The following is a 23233-nucleotide window of genomic DNA, read 5'->3' on the forward strand; positions in this document are numbered from 1 at the left end:
ATTAGATAAAAACTTGTAAAGTTATTTTTACTTCAGTTTTGGTGCTTAGTCAGGATTGTCTAGAAGCCAATTTGGTACAAAAAAGTTATAGCCTAGAAGTAACTGTTGTACCCATGGCAAGCAATACAGCCCCCCTCCCCTCCTCTTCCTGATAAACAGCCTTTTTCTTGTGTTTTTAAACACACAGGAAGATTTAGACATCTTAAACCTAACTTCCTTTAAAAAATTTTTATATTGTCACAGCATGAGAACAACTTGAGGTGAATAGCTGTGCAGTCAAGATATGCCCTCCAATTAAAATTACTGCAAATCCTAATGTTGCAAGTGAGTGGCTTATGCAAGATTAGTCACTTTGATTAAAAAAAAGTTCTGAAAGTCTAACTTCCATTGTGTTTTTTACATGAAACATGAATGTGATTTGATTGTGAAGTGGTTTAACTTCTTTTGACAGAGGCGCAATAAGAAATGCTTGCCAGATGTTAATGATTTTAGGTCTCGAAGGACGATCGGTCTATGAAGAAGATTTTGAGGCTCCATTTTTGGAAATGTCTGCAGAATTTTTTCAGGTAAATCAATGAAGATATAAATAAATACCTTTTAAAGATGTTCTTAAAGTTATTGAATGTTCACTAATTCAAACATTTTGACTTTTTTTTTTTCTGAGGCTCTTTTGAGGATAAGGGTGCAAAAAATACCCTTTGTCACACCTACCCCTCATTTGCACATTCCAGTGAAACAGCTCATTGAAAACAAATTAAGAGTGGACCTAACACACAGTTTTTTTATTACATGTCATAAAACATGTGAACTCAGAAATGACCTTAACAGTTCATTATATGTTAAAAATTACTTACTATAAATCCACAGGCAGTGCATCACCATTGAAGTCTCACTATTCAGGCTTTTGGTAATATAAGTTACTAGTAAAATAAATACAGGAATATGCATGATCCCACAGTCCATATGTTTTAAAGGCTATTGATTAAAAAAGTATTGGTCATTAAGTACAATTGATAAAAATTTGCAGCAGTATATACAACCCAAAACCAACTAAATTGCTAAAAGTAAAGCTAAAACTAGTACTGATTTGTAATGAACTGATAACAGTAACTGAATACCATGACAAATGTTAGTATTTATAAGGTAATGATAACCAAGCATCCTTCCTGAAAGCCTCAACTATCTGAGCAATTTACAATAGGAGCTTTGTGGTGTTGCCAAAACAGACTTAATTGAATAATACTACCTTAAAGTTTTTATTCCAATAATACGTTTTTTTAAAAAATGAATGATATGAAATTGTAATAATATGCAGTAGTAATTCAGTAGGCTATATTCACAAAAGCCTTTGGTTGTGTATAAAAATAGAACTCAGTCAGTTTTGGTGTTATGTACCCATAAAGAAACAAAGAATGGACTTGCCCTTCTTTTTTTTTTAAATCAGTTTATAGCCCATCAGAAGACCTTTGTGGCTGCTCTGGTGAGCCTGGACCATGTTTTATGAACTTTTTATAATGTAGGAAACAGTCTTAATTTTCTAATAATGCACCAACCTTATAATAGATACTTGTTTTAATTAACTTCCTTACAGTATAGAAATATCAATAGAAGATTTAATTGTCAAGGTTCCAAAATGTGCTGTAGTGACACATGTATAGTGTGTGCTTATTATACATAATACATACTACTTTTAATAGTGAGTGGAGAGATGGTCTCATCAAGATTGTTATTTGATGTGTTATCTCTTCTTAGAAACTTGATTATTTTCAAGGATTAAAACTACTTTTTGTTAAGAAGGAGTTATTAAAATTTTACATAGTTCATAATCAACATGTCTTCTAGTACAAAGAAATTTTCAGATACATTTGTTAATCCTGCCAGATAGGTGAAAACCAGTTGGGTTAATAACATTTATAATTTAGTGGAACTTCTATAAGGCTGATATTAGCATACAAGGCTAATAGGTATTTAAAAGTTCTATTTCTCAAACTTGAGTATATATACTTGAGACTGGGAGTGGGGTGATGGGGAGGACTTTAGTAACTAACTAGTAGTATGCCAGCAAGACTGAATGACAAACATGATGAATCCTAGGCATAATTACACATTAAATCAAAGACAACTTCCTACTCTTACTTGGGGTCAGGTGCTTCATTCTGTACTTTTGACTCTTATTAGCATGTTCTTATTATTTTTTCTGCCATTTGGAGTACACTGGCAGAGTTTGAAAAACATTGCTTAAGGATAATGTATTAATTTAGTCTTATGTAAGTAATACTTTAAAGGATATAATTCCCAGTATATGAGAATATGTGTAATAAGAAATAAAAAATGTCAGTTGCAGTTAAGATATTTAATTTGGTTTATGATGAACATTATAGAAACCCAGGAAAAAGCAGAAACACATTTTGCATATTTTTTAAAATCGTGATTCTTCTTTGCAGATGGAAAGCCAGAAATTTTTAGCAGAAAACAGTGCTTCAGTGTATATTAAGAAAGTAGAAGCTAGAATTAATGAAGAAATAGAACGGGTGATGCACTGCCTTGACAAATCAACTGAAGAGCCGATTGTGAAGGTGGTTGAGAGGGAACTCATTTCCAAACACATGAAAACTATAGTAGAAATGGAGAATTCTGGGCTAGTGCACATGTTGAAAAATGGAAAGACAGAAGGTAAGTATTGGCAATTGAAACATAAGTAAATTCTTATAATTCTACCAGGTTCTCAGTAATTTTTTTATTTTCCTATAATTAAAATTTTTGTAAATGTCATATCATTAATTTATCACTATTGTTACTTTGATAGGTTATAACAGTAAAGCCTTATACTTAAGAGAATTTTAGATTTTTCTTGTGAATTGAATTGGTGCTTTTTTTTTTCTATTTTTCCATCTTATATCTCCTCATTTTGCATTTTAATCCAGAAGTAAGTCTAATATTATTGGTGAGGCCCCTGAGCTCCTCATCTGCTCACGTACTCTGTTTTCATAGACCATAGGGTGGGACTCTCTCTATTCCTATATACACTCCTGTAATTTTTGTGATTCTTTGAAAATCTAAATTTCCAATCTTATTTTTGTTTTCTTTCCTTTGGGAGTTGGTTGTGATGAGAGCACCAAAAATGGAAAAATGTTTATCTTCCTTGTCAGTGTATTTAGATAAATTGGTGAATTGGTTTTGGGAACCCTTAGGAAGAACTCTGAAGTCACAGACTAAAAAAAGGAGAAAAGAGAATTATATAAAAGTAAACATTTGGAGTAACTGTAGCCTTTACTCTTTTGGGGCATTTCCCTTTACTTTCCTGAAAACTATTTTTCTGACAAGTACTTGAGAAGAAATTGTAACTAGAATAATTAGCAGTCATGTCTTCATTTTTAATTTTCTAAAGCTTTGTTTTAAAACTATGGCTTTATAAATCACTAATGGTATAGTATTAAAAAGTAAACTTGATACTCTTAAACTCATCTCCTGCTTCTCAATGAAGGGTTACTGTTTTAGCCACTCACTTCTTATAAAAGAAATATACCTAGGGAATGAAAATAAAAATTTTAAGTGAGTTAGAGAGAAGTATATAAAAGAAGGGAAAAGAAAGATTGTGGAGAGGTTGTACCTCTAGTGGAATCCTAGCTTTGTGTTTGAAGTAGTACTATTTATACATTTGTGTTAAGTTCCTGAAAAGTTGTCTGTAAATTTGTTGCTTTATTAAAACAGAGAAAGTTACATTTTAAAAGACCCTTCTGCTGTTTTTTAAAAGCAAACAAAAACAAAAATCAGTCATTTTTAAGTGTGTTTGTCATGTTTTCTTCTAGACGTCTAAGGTTTAAGTTGGGTCAGCACACATTTTTTGCAAAGGGCCAGATAGTAAATACTGTAGTCATGTGGGCCATACGGTGAACCACTCATCTCTGCTGTAATAGTAAAGAAAGTAGGCATACACAATAACACAAATGAATAAATCTTCACTATGTTCCTATGAAACATTGATTTCTTCTTTCAACCACTTAAACATGTGAAAACTATTTTTAGTATGTGAGCTGTACAAAAACAGGCAGTGGGCATAAGTCCATGGGCTATATAGTTGACCCCAATCCAAGTGCCTGCTGGCAGACTGGGACTTTATGAAAAGCAGTTTCCTCCAATTAAAGAATTAGAGAATCAGTAAATTTTCTAATATACATTTTGGTTATTGAGTTAATGTTTTCTTGCATACCTTTGAAGGCTGGTTGGGGAAAGATTAAATGGGTTGGAGATGAGGAAACTAGGTAATGTTTGATGGAGAGGTTGTTGGGCATGCCTGAATTTACAGCATCTCTGTAACCTGTATGGAGACTTGTGCCAAAGGCATTAAGTTTGCCTAACACATGGCAAGCACTTAGTAAGTACATAAATGAAGAAATATCAGCATAGCTACTTACTATAGTTCTCTATTTGGTGCTAAATATTTTCAGCAACTAACCAGTCACCTGTGATTCCAAATTAAAATTTTAAATCCTAGTTCCAGTTGTCCTGACTTTCCACTAGCAATCTAAGTGCAAAATGTCTTAGTTGTGCTCGGCCATGCTCTTGAGCAGTGTGTCAAGATATTTATTACCTAATACTTTATAGACAAAATCCTTGATCTGGAAACCACTGTTCTAACTCCCATTTTCAAAAGTCCTGATTGTAAAACTTTTTTATATGATTGTCAAGTTCTGACACTATAGTCTCCCAGTAAGCTCTTACTTTAGAGAAACACTAGACATATAGAAAAGTATTTTAACTCCAGATTTTAATCTTGTGAAAAATGATATAAAAAAATGGACAGAGTCCAGAGTTTTCATTTTAAATAAAAACAATATAGTGAGATAAACCAGTTTTTTAAAAAGAGATGTTACTGGCTTAGGCCATTACCTGGGAAATACTAGGAATTGCTCTGAGGAAAATATTAAAGAATAGGAATTTATGCTTTAATTCATAATTTCATATAGACTTTATCATGGGAAATACTAGGAATTGCTCTGAGGAAAATATTAAAGAATAGGAATTTATGCTTTAATTCATAATTTCATATAGACTTTATCATGATGTGTAATGAAATAAACCTTAGTATATTTTTTGTTTGTTTATTGTCCTGGTTGGTGTTTGAACTTTTGAGATAGGAATGTTGAAAAATATCTAAGATTTTAAGTTGGTTTTTAAATTTCTTCCTTTTTATGTTGACTACCAGTTATACCATAATTAAAGTTATCTTTTTGATTGACATTTTGTAGAATAACCAGGTTCTAGATTAGAATTATATAGGATAAATTACGTAGAAATTCAAAACAGGTTTCATTTATTTGTGGCTTTATTATTTACACTCTTTGGGCATCTTTTCCACGTAAACTGAAATTTTAACGATATTATATTGATATTTCAAAGCGCGAATATGAAAGCTGCATTTCATGAGTTGAAATAATAATCATTAGCCCTAATTTTTTTTCCCTTTCCAGTTTGGTGGAGTTTTTTTTTTTTTTTCCTTTCAGTAGTTTTTCCTGTACCAAGGCCTTTTCAAGTATCACAGATCAGCATGATCAAAGATTAACATATTTTTTCCTAATCTTTAATGTAGCTGGTTTTTGTGTTTTCTGATTACAGACCTTGCTTGCATGTACAAGTTATTTAGTCGTGTGCCAAATGGTTTGAAGACAATGTGTGAGTGTATGAGTTCCTATTTGAGGGAACAAGGTAAAGCCCTTGTTTCTGAGGAAGGAGAAGGAAAGAACCCTGTCGATTATATTCAGGTCAGTAAATAGAGAAGATTCTCTTTTAAGTTTATGACAAAGTAGTTTTGACAAGTGCTAAAATGGTCACTTTTACTAAGCTATATATTATGTATTTTTGACTTTGTCCCAAGGGTAAATTAGTATGTGTAATTATCCTAAATATTTTAGAATTTTGCGAAGTTGGCCTATTTATATCGGGTAGCAGGACTCAGCTGCTCTTCTCACTTACTGACCTATTTGGTGAAGCCTTTATATGCCTTAGTGTCCATACACCTCCTGTGCAGAATGAAACTGTTACTTTTTGTTTCAAAATGGTTTTGCTTTCAATTAGTATTATGAATAAATTATGCTGCAGTTTTTCCATGTTTTAAATATAAATAAGAAGCTTTTTTTGAATATTTTTAAAGCTCTTGTTGGATTCACCCATTAGTTGAGACAATGAAATGAAAATAAGTTGAAAACAAAACATAGAATCTATAAGTTTAACACTGAATGCACACATTTATAAGCAAAATGATAATCATACGTGATCCACAAGTCTATTGTTAATAGAAATATTATTAGTAATATATCCTAAATTTCTTTTTTTTTGAAAGGGCTTATTGGATCTGAAGAGTAGGTTTGATCGCTTCCTCCAGGAATCATTTAATAATGACCGGCTCTTTAAACAAACTATTGCAGGTGATTTTGAGTATTTTCTCAACCTCAACTCCAGGTCCCCTGAATACCTCTCATTATTTATTGATGATAAGCTGAAAAAGGGAGTAAAAGGGGTAAGTATAAATGTGTGTGAAAACACATTAAATTTTATTTGTAACTATAAAATTAGTGTATTTTGTAAGTATGAACTTAAGCATACATTATTCTTTGCTGTACTGTGTACTTCGCTTGCATGTATACTGTGATCTTTGAAAAGGATTGTTTAAGTATTTGAAGTGGTTAGTAGTACTTTGCCATTTCCCTTAATGTGCAGTTGACATAAAAACAAAGAACCAGATCACCATAGTTACTGAACAGTCTACAGACAGCAAGAGTCAGATATGCTATAGAGATGTAACTAGAAAACAGATATCTGCAGCACAGAATGTTGTTTGCTGTCATCTGGTTCTGGGGTCTGTGTATCAAACAATAGCTGGATGCCGAGAATTTGAAGGCATAAACTAGAATGGCTATCAAAAAATAGTTTGAAAGCATATACTGAAGCTCATTTTTAAGCCTTTATTATATATACTGGGACCTTGGAAGCTCACCACAGCATAGAAAATCATATTAAGCATATTGTGATCACACATAAAATTTTTTTTTTCTTTACCTTCATTTTGGAACTTGAAGCCAAAAGGAAAAAGAATTGGCTGTAGGTTCCCAGGCAGGCAGCTGCAACAAAGAAACAGGAAGAAGATGACCAAGGACACAGAATAGAAAAGACACATCTGTTTTGGTCTTCCATAATTTTTAATACAAGTTTTATACCACTTGCACCAGTATCATCTTGCCCTTACTTAAAAGATAAGGGCAACGGACAAGGGGTCTTTTGACTCTCTTAATTAATAACAAATTATTGCCCTTCTTTGGCAAAATTTACGTTTTGATTGAGCTTATATGAAAATGAGCAGTCCTTTGGCTGTGTAAGTTTCTACCCAAATATTGTGCAAAGGCATTGCAAGATTTTTGTGATTAAAATTTCATTGCATCTGTTCTAAGCCATCATTTAATCCTGCTGTGTATCACTTCATGCCTCCATTTCAGCAGAGCCTTGGGGACTGGAGCTCCACTCTGTCCCCACATGAGGGCTGTGCTGGGCAAGGATGTGGGAGCTGTGCTCGTGCTGTCTGAACAGGAGGCTGTCTTTCAGACTGGTTCCCTCCTACTTAGAGTTCTCAACCAGATGATTTGTTACCAAACAGTACTGGTTTTAAATTACAGATGAACTATGGTGCTGTTTTTGTAGAACTGAAATGTTTTAATTGTTAAATCTTCTTTTCATTGATTTTACAGCTAACAGAACAAGAAGTAGAAACAATATTGGATAAGGCAATGGTCCTTTTTAGGTTTATGCAAGAAAAAGATGTATTTGAACGTTACTATAAGCAACACTTGGCAAGGAGACTTCTCACAAATAAAAGTGTTTCTGATGACTCAGAAAAAAATATGATATCTAAGTTAAAGGTAAGGCGTACATAAGATGGAATGGAGTCTGTCCAACCAACTAATGTTTACCACATGATTAAACAAACAGTAGTAGCATATGATTGGAAAATACTGACTTGATTTAAAATATTTTTAATTAGCAAAGGTAGTTTTTTTTTTTTTTGGAGCAGGCTGTACTTTTGTTCAGGTTCAGGGGCATTCAGAGTTGGCTAGAATTTCTCTTGGTATGACAGGATACGTTCATGGAAATGGGGAAGGATTAGTACAAGGGAAACCAAAAGAGGGGAGTATCACCGTATAGTTCTGTTTCACAAAGTATGGTCCGTAGACTACCTGTACCCATTGCCGCCTGAGGTGCTTGCTAAAAACAGAGTTCTGGGCTCTACCATCAGGAATGTATATTGGAATCTGAAAGAGCCTGGGAATCTACATTATAAAATAGAATCCTTGGGTAATAACATAGAGCAACTCTTGGAAAGATTTAGAAAAGATGGCAGTAGCATGGAAGAGTTTATTTCTTTGTACATTTTCTCATCGAAAAATCCATAATTTATTTGTGTGTATTTGTGTTTTTCCTCCATAGACTGAATGTGGATGTCAGTTCACATCAAAACTGGAAGGAATGTTTAGGGATATGAGCATCTCAAACACAACTATGGATGAATTCAGGCAACATCTACAGGCAACTGGGGTAAGACTCTCCACTTATTTCTATTCATGTAAAGTCTTTTTGTTTTTAATTGAAGTATCGTTGATAACATAATATTACATTGGCTTCAAGTATATGACACTGCTATTCATCAGTCCATGTAGTCTTCTGCAGTGGGCATTTTCATCCATTATCAGAACTGAATTGCTGGGGTTGGTTCCTTAAATGTCATGAGAGACAACATATGTATTGTCTGAGTGCTTTAAAAATCATTTTCCCCCATATAACCTCTTCTTTTAACTATCAGTGTTAAAATACTTACTTCTTCCTCTTCTAGAACTTAGTTTATCCTCCCCACTTGAAGGAATGCACTGAAAATTTAATTAATGAACAATGATTCTGGTGTTATAACCATTCTAGATCACAGAAAGAATCATGGGCTGAGGCAGGCGTCCTGAGTTTTAGTGCCCTTGCTTTCACTTTACCCCAGCACCCAGCTTGTTGCCCCGCTATCCTATGCCTCAGTCTCCTCATTCACATTCAGATCAGCCTAAATGGGCCTGACATCTGATGAACTGAATATTTAAACACTGACACCAGTGCCTTTTAAATGTGGTTTTGTATTGTGACTCCCAAAAGGCAGTAAGCTAGAATCTGTACAGCTTTGGAGTCCAGCGGGGGTTTTTGTGAGGATTCAATGAAGTTCAGAATTTTGTTTCTTTTTACTGTTTTTCAACTTCACCTTTAACCTTAAGTTTTAGAGAACTCCAGCTTTTCTTTGACATTTTCTCATATATACTGATTTGTAATTAAGACATGTCACACCCATGAAAGAAATTTGGAGATCTTCCCTTTGATATTTAAATATGAGATCACTTCTACTCGTTCCAGAGCCTCTTCACAAGTAAAATATGTGAAAATACCTAATTATGTAGAAATGGCATTTATATATATTAAGGCATTACTGGGACTTCTGGTCCCTCTCCATTTTAAATAGTTGTATTATTTGCCTCATATTTGTAGTGTAGAAGGGCTGAGAGCAGGAAAGATAAAAGTCTGTGGTAAATAGAAATTCGGGTGGGGAGAAACTGAATAATGTGATGATCCTAGATACTTTTGTCTTTTTTAGATTGTTTAGGGATTTGTAATTATATTCGAATACACTGACACATATTTTCATGTGATTCAGTTTTTTTCTGTTCATTCTTATTCTTCCACTAAGTTTACATATATTGAGGGTTACATATATTGAGGGAGATAACTAGTCGGAATAAATACTCTGTTGAAACTACCTGTAAGGGAGGTTCAGCACCCTTACTGTTTAAAGTATTGTTGAAAATTACCTGGCCTGTGATCTTGAAGTCCCTTGACAAGAAAATTAGGTTCTTTGCTCTTGACTACTTTGTTGGGGTTGTCTCATTTAAAAGAAGGAGAGAATGATTATTCAACGTAATGATTTCATCAGATCTGTTTGCCTTTCAGTTGTTTAAAGTTTGTGAGTTTTCCAGACTTTAATCTTGATTGTTCAGACATATCTTTCACTCTGGTAGAGTATTTGCTTAGTAATTTGTTAACTACAGTAAGGAGAATACTTATCAAGATGCTCAGTTTTTTCTGTTAATTTGGTTGCAGCTTCCACTTAACTATAAAGCCATTATTTACAAGGAATTATTGGTTTTTTAAATAATTATTTATGCTAAGGACCTTAAGCTCTAAGTTTCCTAAGCCTTAGTCTGCATTAGACAGATTTGATGAAAAGTGACAGATTAATCAAAACAGATCTGAGCTTTCTGAAATCTTTGAGCCCTTTTAAAATATCACCAGTCCTGCAGTTGATGATTCTTTGTAACGTTCTTAAAGGTTCTCAGTCTGTTGAAATATACCAAGAGATTGGATCTTCACTTTCTCTTAGAAGTCATAAAATAAGTACTTTCTTGAAATTCTAATGATAATGAAAATATTTTATTTAGATAAAAAGCTGAAAGAAATTTAAGTATTTGTCCATTTTTCCTTCTGTTTTTATTTTTATAACAGGGACAGGGTGAGGAAAATCATCTTACAATCATATTTCTGTTTATATCACAAATCATATCATAGCCTAACAGACTTTTCCGGTACCTCTGTCTGTGTATTTGCCCTGTCATGTGCTATCTGAATATAGACTGAGTGGCCTCAAAATATTGCTAAGATAGTTAGAAAAAGACAATACAAACTTCTAGTAATGATTCTTAAAGGTTTTTTTTCCTTCCATTTAACAAGTAATTCATCAAGTGTTTTCTGTGCAAAGCATTGTTCTAGAACTGGGTATACACAGCAGAGAACAAAATAGACACAAATCCTGCTATGATGGAGCTTACATTCTGATCTGGGAGACAGATAATGAACCAGATCAATAAACAGAGCACCTTAGCTGCTGATAGGAGATACAGAGGAAATCTGCAGCAGGGAAAAGTGGTTAGGGAAGGCCTCCTTTAAAAAAACAATAACATTTTGAGCAAAGACTTGAATATTAAGAAATTGCGTGGATATATGGAAGATAAAAAGACTTCATTGTCTAGGATGTATTTGAATCAAGTTGTGACCCCCCACTCCCAGTCCCCAATTTCAACAAATACAAACAGTTATCCAACCTACTGTTTTCATCCTCTGAGAATCTCTCCTATGATCATCTCTCCTATGCATCATCTAAGATTTCTAGTTGCAGTTTTCCTAAGTGGAGTAAAGAATTAGTAGATGTGTGGGGAGAAATCTGACTGTGGAATACTTCTTTATATTACAGACTCAATTCCTCTCTTTTAAGAATCTGTTATCACCAAATCATGAAGGTTATATAAAAATGGAGTAATGGTTTAGAACAAGCTGTGGATATCAATAATAAAGATTATACTTCACCCTTAAAAATTCCTATTGATACACTTTGTTTTCTTAAAAATTAAATTTGTTCAAAAAATAAATAATTGTGACACTATTGCTAACATATATTTTCTAGAGGTAGTCATACATTATGCAAATATTTAGAGCACCTGCTATGTAGAACTGGATATACAGTGTCCCATGTAGAGGTTGTTAAAATGTGAACTACATGTAAAAACAAGTTTTGTCAATGAGTTGAAATGTGAATGGGATATTAGAAATATGTTGTTTGTATGTTAAGGTGGTTTAAAACATTTAAAAGCTGAGATAAAAGATACTATCCTAGAAATTTCTTTAAAATGATGCCGATATATGGTCCCTTGATATTTTATCTGAAAATTAGCTTACAAGCCAAAATTTTACACTACTCAGTGACACCTGAGTAAGTCAGTAAGACTTTGTTCACATGCGTAGAGTTATCCTTTGATTAGTATTTTATAAAGCCAACAATATAAGCAGTAATTATAAATATTAGCCAAGATAGTTAAAATTTGGAATATACTGGGATGGGTCTAACCTTTAAGAAGAGTTATGTGCTAGATATTGGACATGGAGCTAACTAGTTTGATAACTCTAACACAGTGTCAATGTGGAATGGGTAACAAATCCTAGTTAATTGGGGGGCATATCTCTTTCTCTTCTGCACAGGTATCTTTAGGTGGTGTTGACCTCACAGTCCGGGTGCTAACGACAGGATATTGGCCCACTCAGTCAGCCACACCAAAGTGCAACATCCCACCAGCCCCAAGACATGCTTTTGAGATATTCAGAAGGTAAACAGAAATACAGCTTTGTTTTTCTGAGTGTAAATAATAGTCCAAAATTGAAATAAATTTGAGCATTGGTAGTGTCCCTGATTGAGGCTGTACTCCATTTTTAACCTCATGTTCTAAAGGAGAAGTTATTATCCCTGTGCTTTTTAATTTGTAAGAAAGAGCTGTATATATTCTGCTCAGAGGAATATTTATTAATGTCTTTTCTTCAGCATTCAGTGCATGGTTAGGAGTATATTTTGTGTGGTTGATGTCTGCCAGTAGCTTAGGGTGAATTGATTATGAAGAAAGGTGGTTTTAAGAACAGCAATGACTGAGCATCAAGCCAGGGGCAAGTGCACCAGTAGAAATTATTTAGTATGCTGCATTTCTCATTTAATACCTAGCTGCATGAGTCACTCAGGCCTTTTTCCCTCTCCCTCCCTCTCCCTCCCCTGTCCTTTTATTGTGTCCTTTTCTGTAAGTTACTGGAGCTGAGCTTGATTCCTGAGATTTCCTTTAGCTTTTAAAGTCTCCTTTATAGACACCTTTGTTAAAGTTGTTATCCCATAGTTATAATTTCCCACGTATAAATTGCATGATTCTCTGAAACCTGATTTGATTTGCTAAAGGTTTTACTTAGCCAAACACAGTGGCCGACAGCTCACGCTCCAGCATCATATGGGTTCTGCAGACCTCAATGCCACCTTTTATGGACCAGTTAAGAAGGTAAAAATTGACAGTTTGAACATAAATTTTATATTAAGTAACTTAAAAGTAGTCTGTAGAACTGATTTGTGGATTTTGTGGATGTGGATGAATTATTAAAAATAATTTTTAGTAATTTTTAAGTAGGTTATATTTTTCTGTTTCAAATATTAAACAGGGTGGGGAAACTTAGCTCTTTGATTTATTTACTTCTATTCCTTCAGTTGCTAACTTAAATTTGACAGTATAAAGACTATACCAGCAATCTTCCTTAAGGAAAAAATAATAGATAATTACACATTTTATTTATAAGATTAGACTTGAAATAGTACTGCATAAAATAAAATGTAAGTTGATTTGAGTGGATACAAAGCTGTGAGTCTTTTTTAAATTCTCAGTATCCTGTAATCCTTATTTCCAATAAATAAAAATCAGGAAAGTTAACTTGAGATTTGTGAGATGTACAAAATGTTACTAAAATGAGTATTTAAAAATTAACAATATTCTAGTGAACTGCCTTATTTTTACAACGTGATTGCTTTTTCATATCTAAAATCATGAGGTTTAGAGTAATAATTTACTTGTATTGCTTGATGTAATCAGTCATTGGCCTTAAAATAGAAAAATAATTTTAAAAACTATTAAAACATTAAATAAAAACATGTAAGTTGTCATCTAGGCAGAAAATAGTAGTTTTATTCTGTATTTTAAATACAGCCTTACTAGTTTTATATGATATTATTGGAAATGTCTGTACATATTCTAATTTTTATATTTAATTAAAATGGGAAATACTCCTTAAAATTCATTTAGGTGAATAATGTTTGACAGTATTATATTAAAGTGTAAGTGGGAAGGTCATACTGAAGAACTTAGCTTTTAATTGCTTGTTTTTGTTTTAAAGGAGAGATTTTTTTTCCTAAACATGTTATATTTTGAAGTTTTATTAAACAGATCAATAGGTCTTAAAAACAATCAATTGTTAATTACTGAAGATGTAAATTTCTACTTTGTACTTCATGAATTATAGATCAGGAACAGACTTTAAAAAGAACATTTTTTTTCATTTCCTCTGTCTTCTGTTGTTGTTTGATCTCATCCTATGATTAGACCACACAAAAAGCTAACCGTTTAGTTTTGGTAGTGGTATGGCAGTGATGTCTTATAAGTCCATCATTATCCCATTGGGTACTGTTAAAATAATTTTAGCTCTAAATATAGGAATTGTTGATTCATTACTTGCTTAGAAATATTAAAATGCTCACAACGGGGGGAAAAAGAGGGAGTCCTAAAGAAAGAATTTGTATGTGCATGTGTGTGTGTACACAGGTATCTATGCATCTATGCATATACATTTTTTAACATTTCCTTTTTATATAGAAAAAAGTTGCATAGTTCTGTTGAAGTGGGGGTTTGGACTTCACAGGGGTTGTTTTTCAAATGTGTTGTCAGTTTTCCAGGAGATAATTATGTCTTTATAATTTTTTAAAACTGAAACAGGAAGATGGATCTGAAGTTGGTGTTGGAGGGGCGCAAGTAACTGGCTCTAATACCCGGAAGCATATACTGCAAGTTTCTACTTTCCAGATGACCATATTAATGCTTTTTAATAATAGGGAAAAATACACGTTTGAGGTATGAGTTGGTTATATAAATTTTAACCAGTTGTTTCTAATTCCCACCTGTTAGTTGAGTCTTTTTTATTTGAGTGACCTTTGAGTACCATTACAGCATAACATTGGGCTGTGGAACTATATGAACATCATATGCATATTAGGTCATATTTCATTTGGTGTTATAGAAACAACTTTATTAAAGTATATAGGTCTTATGTAATAAAACTTAGCCAGTCTAACTGCAGTATTTGATGAGTTAGCAGATGGATGCACCTGTATAACTAACATCACAATCAAGGTATAGAAATACTACCCTCTCTGCAAATTTTTATACTCCTTTGCTGTCATATTACTCCCACTATCCCCAGACAGCCAGTGATCTGTTTTATATTACTATAGATTAGATTTGCTTTCCTAGAAATAAATGTAGTCATAATATGCATCACTTTTCTCCAGTTTTCTTCACTTAACTGTATTTTTAGGATTCATCCATGTTTTGAGTATATAGTTTCAATAGCTCATTCTTTTTTTTTTCATTGCATTGTATTATGTTATATAAATCTCTGTTTTCTTTGTCCATTCACGAATTGATGGGCATTGGTGTTATTACTGAATTTACGCTGTTATGAATAGATATATATGTTTAACTGATTAAGAAACTGCTAAACTGTGTTCCAAAGTGATTGTACCATTTTACATTCCTGACAGGAGTGTGGGAGAATTCAGTTCCTCCACAGCCTCTTCAAAATTTAGTATTGTCAGTCTTACTCATTTTAGCCATCTTAGCTAGTGTATAATTATATCTCATTGCCTTGATGAATATAGTGATGTTGAGCATCTTTTATGTGCTCATATGCCATTTAATATGTCTCATTTGGTGAGATGTCTGTTTGTGTCTTTATTGGTCTGTTTAAAAGCTCTTTATAAATTTTGGGTAAAAATCCTTTATCAGATCTGTGTGCTGTGAATATTGTATCACAGTCTGTCACTTGCCTTTTCATTTTCTTAGTGGTATGTGTTGAAGAGCAGAACTTTTTAATATTGACAAAGTCCAGTTTTCACTTTTTTCCTTTTATAATTCATGCTTTTGATATTCTAAGAAATATTGTCTACACTAAGGGTACAAAGATTTTCTTCTCAGTGGTTTCTTGATTAGGCTTTTACATTTAGGCGTGTGATCAATATCAAGTTAATTTTTTTGTATAGTTGGAGGTAAGGATTATTAAGAATTATTTGCTCCTCACACACATACTCACTTTGTGCATTCAGGCATCATTTGTCAAAAGCACTATTCTTTCCTTTTGAGTTACCTTGACACCTTTGTAAATAAAACTCGATCATATATGCATGAGTCTATTTCTGTACTCTGATCTTTTTCGTTGATTTCTACATGGATTCTTTTGCCAGTTTTACACTATCTTGATGGTGTCCAGTTTCTGCACCCATCTTTATTCTTTATCCCTGTTAAGTCATGATTTGATTACATTATATTCAGTTACTCTATTCAGTTTTTCTCCATACCTTTAAAGGGTGGCTTAAAATTGAAATGAATATCATATGATTCTTACTAAGTTTAAATATAAGATAAAACATATTTTTAAAAGTTGTAAAATTCCTGCCATATATTTGAAAGCCAATTATCAGATACAGGTGAATAGAAAGAAGTAAGACATTTAGCAGAAAGAAGTTTAATAAATTAAGAGCAAGGTTAAATTCCAGGCCTATTTAGTACTCCTCTTCATATTTCCATTTATGTGATACATTAATTTAAGAGATGACCAGTTTTAAGAGATATGCCTCAAGGAAATACTTTGAAGCCTAAGTTTTTTAGGTCAGTGGCTAATCAAAAGGTTTGGTTCTTTTATATTTCCAGGTGTGACTTACCTAGGGAATAACCTTAAATTTCAAGCACAAGTTATATGTGATTGACTCCCAAAAATACTGATTAAGCAAGTATCGAGTACCTTAACTCAATCATTGTAAGCCTTTTCAAACAGAGATGGAATTAAATATCTCCTAACAGCTTGGATGTTTTAATCTTCAGCTCTCACAGATAATATATTTTAAGCAAAATAAGTTACTTGATAAATGCTAGAGTTGGTTTTCAGAGTCCTCATTTATAAAGACCTGGCCAAAATAAGAAGATAAACAAAATGTAAATTCATTTTCTAAAGCCATTATTGGAATTACTAGTAATTTTAATGTTAAAGTTTACTTTTTTTCCCTTTTCTAACCGGCTTGGGATCACTGATGCTAATGAGTGATGATTAGATAGAAGGTAAAATTAAGTTGAGAATTCCTCTGGTATTTCATATTTTAGTTAAGGCACAGCCCAGCAGCCTGAGCATAAATGGCATATGCAGAATGCCATACCTATGGCTGCAAAGCCTTCTGGCTACCTGCATCTTGAGCCAGGGGCATTGTGAAAAGGCACTTTTCTGTTGATAAGAAGTCTTAGTTTCTCTCTCTACAGGGGTCTTAGCATGTGGCTATTGATTATCCTTTTGTCCTGGTGGCCACCTTTCGGTAGAGCAAGCAATCCAGGAGGGGTGGGCAGAACCTGCCTTGCCATTGGAATTCACGTATTGTCAGTTCCTTATTTTCTTGATCACCCAAGTCAGCCCTAATACAGTGAAGGAGCCCCGCAAAGTTAAAGCATACCAGGATCATTACGGGTCATCTTGGAAACTGCCTGCAAAAGGGGGCATTTATTTGTAGTAACCCCATTATTTGTAGTAGTAAGGCTGTTTAAGGCTTTTCCCATATGTTTTTTGAGCAAATAGAAGTCCATATTGTGATTAGAACACCTAAAATCAGGAAATACAATCAGTGGTAGTCTTCACCTTGATTTTAATAACTAGCGTTTAGTTTTTGAAGAGGCATGAATATTAACACTTTTTTTGAATGTTCTTTATTAAGTTTTCTGAGAATGAGTTTGAAATATAAAAACTAATTTTGGACTATAGTAAACTTAATATCAGACAGTAGTATTTAAATAGAAAACCATTAAACAACAGTGACAATTGATATTTCATTAAAATGTTACAACGATCATTAATGACACAACTTCACAATATAGAAAGAAAAGTGGTTGTAAGTACAAGGAAAAAAAGACAGTTCCACACTCAGAAATCCCTCACAAATGTGCTCACTGGCCAGACAATAAAAAAGGGGATATGAAGATTTCAATAACACAGATTAAAATGAAAGCTATACAGAGGACTTTGACCTGAGAATGCAAAATACACATAGTGCTCTTGGGAAATATCTGGGGGTGACAGAACTTTATTACTAAAACTGAACCAGGAACATACAAAAAAAAGGAAAAGCATGCTCTAGGTCATTCAAATTAAGTGCACGAATATTAAATACTAGCAAAAGTCATAATCAGCAAAGTATTGAAAGATTAATCTACTACATCCAGATAGGACTTATTCCTGGATTACAAAGAAGGAATTTAGTAACAGTTACTAAGATCTTATAATAATAAACTGAGCACCTGCCTTATTGCTGGGCAGTATTTGAAGGAGAAAAGTCACAATTAGTGATCTCTACTGATGTACAAAAGCATTTGGTAAGAGTCAGTCTCCATTCCTTATTTCCAGGCTGGGGGATTAATCAGCCACCTAAGAATATAATGAAATACCCTTTATGTCTTGTGGATGTTACCTTGCAAGGTACTTAAGCAGTAGTTGTAGTAAAATATGAGACACCTTCCCTTTAAAGGTGGGATACCTGCCTTTACTATTACTACTACTGAGTTTTGTTCTACAGGGCCTAACTAACACATTAAGAAGAGAAAAAGGAGCTATTTATAAGCTTATAAATACCAGCAACTGACAAAATTTGTAGATAATACGATTGTCAACTATGGTAAATGAGAAACCATTCTCTGAGAAGAGTTTGGTTGAAAAATACTTTTCTGTAAGTCAGAATTAATCAGAAAATGACAGGAAAAATATTTTTGTAAGAATCACAATCTTCATAGGAATTATTCTAGCAAGAAAGGTAGAAGATTTATACCAAAAAGGCAATAAAAGCAAAAGAATATGAAAGGGTAAATGTGCCTGAATGGAGAAACTACATGTTATAAGAGTTGTTTTGTTTTTCTTTTAAGTCACCTATGAATTGAATTAAATGCCAGTCAAAATCTACAAAAGGTTAGTTTTCTATGAAACTTGACAGGTTGTGACCACAATTCATCTGGACAGGAAAATGCACAAAAATAGGCAAACATTCCGTTTTGGAGGGCCCATGGGTTTGGTTATGGGAAAGCCCAGTAAAAAGGAAAGGCATTTGTCCTAATAATGTACCTTTAAGTTAACAATACGTACACAAATAGCTCATTTGAACAAAATAGTCCAGAAACAGATTAAGGTAGAGAATGGTGTTTGGGTTGTGATAAATTTGTCATTTCTAATCAAACTAAATTAAAACAGTTTCTTCTTCTGTGGGAATGGGTAGAGAGTAGTATGGGGACCTTAGTGTTCTCTATGTTATGTGGAAATACACCAAATACAAAACCAAATTTCAGATAGATGTAAGCAGAAATCTATAAAAGTAATAGAAGAAAACAATATTTTGGTAAGCTTGAAATGAAAAAGACTTATTTTCAAGCCTATTCATAAATCACAAAGGAAAGGAATGACAAGTTTAAACAAATTAAAATAATAAAACATCTGTGTGATGACATATTATAGTTAAAAGAGAAAAGATAAGCTAGGAGGAATTATTTTACAACATGTAACAATTAAAAACCCATAATATATAAAGAGCACCTATAAATTAATACAAAGCACAATTGAAAACCTGTAATACATAGAGCACCAATAAATTAATACAAAGCACAATTGAATAGAAAAACATGAAAGGAATATAAATATTTAGACAAAGCATGGAAGAATTACAAATTCTTCAGTAAGCAAAAAAGGGTTTTTTTTTCTTCTATTTGTCATAGAAATAGACATTTAAAATAATGAGATAACCATTTTTAGCCCAACAAATGAGCAAAAGAGAAAGGAAATTCTGTGTTGAGGGTAGAGAGAACAGATACTCAAAGAATGTTGTGAAATTAAATAGTTCAGCAACTTGAAAGGCAGTTTTGTCAGTATATATCAAATATAACATCTTTATAACTTTGAGGAAACAAGTGCATTCCTAAAAATCTTCAGAAGACCTGGTTTTTGTGCTCAAAGACAGAAATACAGGATTCATCACAAAACTGGATACATTCTCAATCTCCATATCATGATAGAGCAGTACTATGAAATTTCTTATAGCTTTAAGCTCTTTATGCTAAAATGGAAATTCTCCAAGAAATTAATAGAAGAATTCAGATGGTGTGATCCTTTTTGTTTTGCATTAATACTGATACACAGTTGGGCATGTTTGTGTACGTACATGTATTTGGTACATTTGTATTCCTGTATGTATATGTAGATGTTTTGAAAAAGGCAAAGAAGGATACATACTGAACTGTGGTAGTTTTACATCTAAGAATTATCTGTAATTGTAAAATAAAACTGAAGAAGGTATTTCCATTTCTTGGAATATAATGCTTAAATAGTAAAATATTTAGGTAACTCACTTTTAGCATGTACAAAATAATAGCAGTCAACACTGTAATAGCAGCACCAATTTGATGTTCTTAGATTAACATTTATAGTCTTTGAAATGTCTAATAAGCAGACATAACCAGAGATAATTTGAAGCAAAGGACTGCTCATCATCACTGAAAGTTGCCATTTCTCTCAATGCTCACTTACCTGACAGGCCTTAGAAAAACCTGAACTGTTGTGCAAGATGTTTGTGAAAGGAAGAGTGACTCTCTTGAGACCAGTTACATAATCTGAATATCACCATCTTCATACCCAGTCTTCCTAAGCTGCTTTTGAGAAAGAACTTTATACATGCATCAGAAGGAAATATCTTAGTGTGAAGATATGTTATGTCATATATCCCTGTAGATGTATAGGGACTAAATCATATACGTGTACATTTCTCTTATTGTCCCACTGACATAGAAGTAGGAAAATGAATTTAAAAATTATACTTTTTTCCCAATTGCTGTTTTTTTTCAGTATTGTATTTTATGCTTACCGTAGTGTATAGTAATAATTCCCAGTAATGCACTTCAAAACAGGTTTCTTAATGCTTTTCATGTTCAATATTAATTACCAGGTATTTGATTTTTTTTTTTTTCATTTGATCATATAGGCAGTAAATATGGTCAGCTTGGATTGTAAATTTTAGTGAGATGTCAGGAGGCCTTGCTCAGGCTTACTTTGCTGCTTTCCATGAAAGATTGTTGTGCAATAATAGTGTGCATAAACTTGTAAAGAACATTGCAAAATATTTCTAAAATTACCAATCATATGTTGATTGACACTTTTTTACCTAAATAACTAAACAGGTGCCTAATAATCTCTGCCATTTTTCGAGTAGGCTTTATGTCCTCTGAAACAAGAAAGTACATGTCTTTTTTGTATTTTGTAGTTCGATGCACCATTTTTTCTAGTTTGTTCAAATAAGTGAGATGTTAATGAAGTCATAATAATCAGGGAGTCCTTTATTGTAAATTATTTAATGGAATTACCTCTAAGTACTGCTTGGTCAATTTTATAAACTTACTAATTAACTAATCTACTTTAATCTTTCGAAAAGACTAATTATGTCAATCTGATAAAATTTCAGGAAATTCAACAAGAGACAGATATCCCTGAAAGAGAACTTGTTAGAGCCCTGCAGTCCCTTGCCTGTGGTAAACCAACGCAACGGGTTCTTACAAAAGAACCCAAGTCAAAGGAAATAGAAAATGGTCACATATTTACAGTTAATGATCAGTTCACATCCAAACTACACAGAGTCAAGATTCAAACAGGTATCTGGGATTATGTTTTTCCTCCTAAAAAGAAATGACGTTTTTTTCCTCTAAAAAAAATCTTTTAACCTGTTGGATTTCTATCTTTTAAAAAAGTAATGCTTTTCTGTTGCTGCTTGACACATAGGCTTAAGAAATAAAGCAGTTTTTATTGATGTGTATTCTCTCAAAATACAATTGAGTACAGGTACAGTAAGCATTTAAAAATGTCAGTGTGAACAATGAACAAGGTACTTATTTCTGTGTGGTTTTCTTGTGCAATGCAAATTTTATGAACATGCAATTTTATGAACATATTAATACTTAAAAATACCTGTATTCAACTTGAGTTAACTATAAATTGTGGATGTCTGTTTTTGAAACTGATTTATAGATTTCTCAGAATTGGGAGTTACCTGTCTAAACTTTGATCTTCAAATGCAGCTATATATTTTTTTATAAATATTTAAATTTCAAAACCTTTAAAATACATATTCTCAAACTTACAAACACAGAAATGACCCTCTTGTGAACAGTGCTTAGTATGACCTTATTTTTAAGTTACTAATGAGCCATCCTATTCATTGCATGATAGAGGGAAAAAAGGCAGTCTATTCTTTGCTGATGCTTAATGTACATAGATTATCTGATTTCAAAATTAATACTAAGAATACTAATATTCTTAGTATTAAATAAGCTCCCCATTATTACTAATCAGTACTAATTGATCTATTATGACTAATATACCTGTATAATAAAACAGTATTATAAAGATTACATTTTTAAAGGTACTGCCTTTTTCTGATTTAAAAAAAAAGCTGTATTTACATTTACATTAGTAAAAAGATAGTCTTTTTAAAAATTATTTTAATATTAATTAGACAGTTGATTGCCAAAATCTGTTGACTCAAGAACTTTATATACATACATTTGTTGTCTTTTTTGACACTGGTTGGTTATTTATGCTTTGTAAGCAAGGTGGTATCTGTTAAAGCCATGACATCTCTTTGTGCCATAGTTGCAAAACATGTCATTTTGTATATTAATCACAAAAAGTGGCCCCTTATCTTTGGGACACAGATGGATATTAAAAATAAAACAGAACTATGCTAAGGAGAGTCATGGAATAAAATTTCTTTTTTCCTCCAGTGCAAGACAGAAGATTTTATAGTTCGGGGCAGATAAAGGTTTTGGGTTTCAGAACATACTTGTATTCTAATTTGGAGGAAAATGTATGGTAATACATATCTGAATTACCTAGCCTCATCCTGCTTTACCCTGAATAGGTAAACTGTCTTTGTAATCCTAGATTCAATCATGCCCAGCAATAATATTGTCAGCTATTATTGTTTTTATCAAAAAATACGTAGCCTCCTCTTGATGGGTTTTTCATTTTTGGTGTTAAGGGTGTGTGTGTGTATGTGTAGTATTTTAGCTTTGATTAAAATAGGAATATATTTACATATGATGTAGAATTTGGATGATCTCTCAGAGTTCTTTGAAGAATAAAATCCTGTAAAATAACTGTTTCTCACTTTGAAATGGTATCTTAAGTTCTCTTGGCTGATTTCATGTTACATTAAAATTTTCCTTCTGATTATATAAGTTATTGTGACCATGTAAGTTATCAAAGTACATCTTTGTCTTTTTGGCTCATAATCAGATACTCAGAAACTCTGACTCGTACCTATTTAAATATGCTGCTTTTTGCTTTAATTAGTAATAGAAGCTTAAGCAAAGAGGTTAAAAGTTAAAAGTACTACTCAAATAACACAACCTTTGGAAAGAATTAAGATTTATTAATTTACATAGTTTGTCTTCCCCACCACCACCACTCACCTTCT

The 23233-nt window shown here is 32.8% G+C and overlaps 1 protein-coding gene across 4 annotated transcripts in view; it reads left to right on the top strand.

The window, feature by feature from the left end:
• CUL3 (cullin 3) overlaps positions 1-23233 on the top strand; it is a 106536-nt gene that overhangs the window by 77852 nt on the left and 5451 nt on the right. For all 4 annotated transcript variants that reach the window (XM_036913750.2, XM_036913740.2, XM_036913758.2 and 1 more), the window contains 10 exons: positions 452-566; positions 2445-2673; positions 5617-5762; positions 6341-6517; positions 7740-7910; positions 8476-8583; positions 12103-12227; positions 12839-12935; positions 14415-14549; positions 21224-21410. In XM_036913750.2, the coding sequence (XP_036769645.1) occupies positions 452-566; positions 2445-2673; positions 5617-5762; positions 6341-6517; positions 7740-7910; positions 8476-8583; positions 12103-12227; positions 12839-12935; positions 14415-14549; positions 21224-21410 (1490 nt within the window). The remainder of the gene's footprint in view (positions 1-451; positions 567-2444; positions 2674-5616; positions 5763-6340; positions 6518-7739; positions 7911-8475; positions 8584-12102; positions 12228-12838; positions 12936-14414; positions 14550-21223; positions 21411-23233) is intronic.

This window comes from Manis pentadactyla, chromosome 6, assembly GCF_030020395.1.
Source record: "Manis pentadactyla isolate mManPen7 chromosome 6, mManPen7.hap1, whole genome shotgun sequence".
Classification (NCBI taxonomy): Eukaryota; Metazoa; Chordata; class Mammalia; order Pholidota; family Manidae; genus Manis; species Manis pentadactyla.